This window comes from Pelobates fuscus, chromosome 10 (genome assembly GCF_036172605.1).
Source record: "Pelobates fuscus isolate aPelFus1 chromosome 10, aPelFus1.pri, whole genome shotgun sequence".
Taxonomy (NCBI): domain Eukaryota; kingdom Metazoa; phylum Chordata; class Amphibia; order Anura; family Pelobatidae; genus Pelobates; species Pelobates fuscus.
In genome coordinates this window covers 23,088,527-23,091,582 of record NC_086326.1, presented here as the reverse complement: position 1 = coordinate 23,091,582, position 3,056 = coordinate 23,088,527, and the positions used below count along the sequence as shown (strand labels likewise).

The 3,056-nt window shown below is 39.1% G+C and overlaps 1 protein-coding gene across 1 annotated transcript; it reads right to left on the bottom strand.

The window, feature by feature from the left end:
- Positions 1-1,153: 1,153 nt before the first annotated feature.
- Positions 1,154-2,086, bottom strand: LOC134574648 (olfactory receptor 5AR1-like). Its single transcript, XM_063433779.1, has one exon. It carries the CDS (start codon positions 2,084-2,086, stop codon positions 1,154-1,156), a length of 933 nt encoding a protein of 310 aa, XP_063289849.1.
- Positions 2,087-3,056: the final 970 nt, after the last annotated feature.

Sequence of the window (3,056 nt, the reverse complement as noted above, 5' to 3'; positions counted from 1 at the left end):
GGAGAGGGCAAGAGACAGGTATGTGAGGTAGGGGTTAGTCTTGGAGGCCATAAGCTTTCCTAAAGAGATGGGTTTTAAGGCACTTCTTAAAAGATGCAAGACTAGGGGAGAGTCTGATGGCGGTAGGCAGGCTATTCCATAGGAAGGGAGCCGCCCACGAGAAGTCCTGCAAGCGTGAGTTGGCCGTACGGGTGCAGGCAACGGACAGGAGGTGGTCACGGGCAGAGCAGAGAGACCGAGAAGGGACATATCTATGGTTCTGTGAGGAGATATAAGAGGGGCTAGAGTTGTTCAATGCTTTATACGTGTGAGTTAGTACCTTGAATTGACTCCTATAGCATACAGGAAGCCAATGTAAGGACTGGCAGAGGGGTGAGGTGTGAGAGAAACGACTAGAGAGGAAAATCAGTCTAGCAGCAGCGTTCATTACGGACTGTAGGGGTGCAGTTCCATGCGGGAAATTACTAGAGCATGGACAAGCTCCTTGGTAGTATCAGGTGCAAGAAAGGGGCAGATGCGGGCTATGTTTTTAAGATGGAATCTACAGGATTTGGCAACATGCTGGATGTGAGGCTCAAAGGTGAGACCAGAGTCAAGTATGACGCCAAGACAGCGAGCTTGCAAGGATGGACTGATGTGGGTACCACGAACTTGAAGGGAGAGCAAAAGAGGAGGATCAGTATTAGGAGGAGGAAAGACAAGGAGCTCAGTTTTAGAGAGATTGAGTTTCAGAAAGCGGAGGACATCCAGTCAGAGATGGAAGAAAGGCAAGCAGTGACACGTTGCAGGACGTCAGGGGAGAGGTCCGGGGAGGAGAGATATAGCTGGGTGTCATCAGCGTACAGGTGGTAGTGGAATCCAAAAGAGGTAATAAGTTTGCCAAGAGAGGCAGTATAAAGAGAAAATAGAAGGGGACCAAGGACAGATCCTTGGGGGACTCCAACTGAGACAGGACAAGGGGAGGAGGTATCATTAGAAAAAGAGACACTGAATGAGCGTTGGGAGAGATAAGAGGAAAACCACGAGAGGACAGAGTCACAGAGACCAAGCGATTGAAGAGTTTGAAGAAGGAGAGCATGATCAACGGTGTCAAAATCCTTATTCTTTGAGAATAAAAAAAAGTCACAATGTTATTATTGACTATTTTAATGTTTTAATAAAGCTTGATTTGTTTAAACACTTTTTTAAAATCTGTGTTCTTCAGAGTATATATAGGCGGATTTGCTATTGGGATAAGAATGACGTATAGTAGAGCAAAAAACTTGTCCTGTCCTGGAGAATACATAGCTCTGGGCCTCATATACAAGCAGGTCATTGTTCCATAAAAGGTGAAAACGCAGGTAATGTGGGAGGCACAGGTAGAAAAGGCTTTACGTCGACCAGTTTCTGACTGAATATTTAGAATTGAAGAGATAATAAAAACATATGATGCTAATGTGAGTGTAAAACAACTCATACCTATTACACCCCCCAAAATAAAAGTCCACATCTCAACAGAAGACGTATCATTGCAGGAAAGTTTAAGCAATGGAGAAACATCACAGAAAAAATGGTTAATGTGGTGAGATGAACAGAAGGACAGCTTTGAAATTAAGATTGTGTGTGGAATTGGATCCAATAAGCTTCCAATCCAGTTTCCTAGTATCAGATATGCACACGTCTTGGGACTCATAAGTAGAGAATAATGAAGAGGGTTGCAAATTGCTACATAGCGATCGTAAGCCATAACAGCCAGTAGTAAAAATTCTGAGCAAGCAAAGGCAATGAAGAAATACATCTGAATGAAACACCCTGCAAAGGATATGGTCTTACATTGTGTGAAGAGCATGTCCAGCAATTTGGGTAGAATGGTCGATGTATAAAAAATATCAATGACTGATAGGTTACACAAGAAAATGTACATAGGTGTGTGTAAATGAGTGCACGATATGATAGATGCAACAATGGTGAGATTACTAATTACAATAGTGAGATAAATAAGTAAAAATGTAATGAAAAGATGAAATTTAAGTTTTGGTGAATCTGAAAATCCTTGCATTGAGAATTCGATAGGATTGGAGTTATTTTCTGATGTCCTTTTTAACATGTTCCTACCTTTAGAGGAAAGAAATACACGATCATGTTTAATGTAATGCTTCAACCTCAGAGATGTATTTTCTAAAAATGTACTTTTTTCAGTAAATTTACCTACTTGCCTGAATTTGGTCTTTTTTTTTCTTTTTCAAACATTGTAATGTCAAACATTAAAGTCACGTTACCTTGTGTATGGTATGTTTTTGGAAAGGTGACAGAGAGAAACATGGAATTGAAATAAAACATTGAACAAACACATCATACAGATGTTACATGTCATGGAAAATATACAAACCAGCACAAACTGGATTGACACTCTTGTACATTCCCATTTATGTAGGTTGCCTTAGGAAAAGTTCTCTAAGTAATATAGTCAGAATTGTTGTTATTTTTTTATTGACATTATAGAATTCTGTGATCTGAGACATTGTTTTTGCTAAACACAGACAATAGGAAATTTGCTGCAATGTATAAGCACACTGGAGTTTATTTACAAAACACATGGTTAATTTGAACCTCCTCCATCCCTCTCCCCTACACACACATAAACACACACAAATCTAGGCAAATTAGGAGGATTTTCCCTACTCTTATTTTTGTATGAGTTTTTGCAATTTGCTTTTCATCTCACCTCAGCTCACTGCGCATTAAATAGGGCCCTACGTATTGCTAGATTCTTTTGTAAGACCATAAGCATATATATGATAAGTATGTAACATTTTTACAGCAAATGTGAATAGGAAAACTACTGTTCAATTCAGCATATCACTTGTAATAGAATCCAGACTATGGTTGCAAAATCTACAACAAAATGATAAAGTTGGAAACCAGCCAAATTGGAATTTGTCCATGTTGAACTAAATTTTACAATCTGATTGTCAACTCATCACAACTCACATTCATTAAACTGACATTTATAGTAATTTTAGAACCATTATACAATATTAATGTGAGCAATAAATTATATACCTTAGAGACGTCTA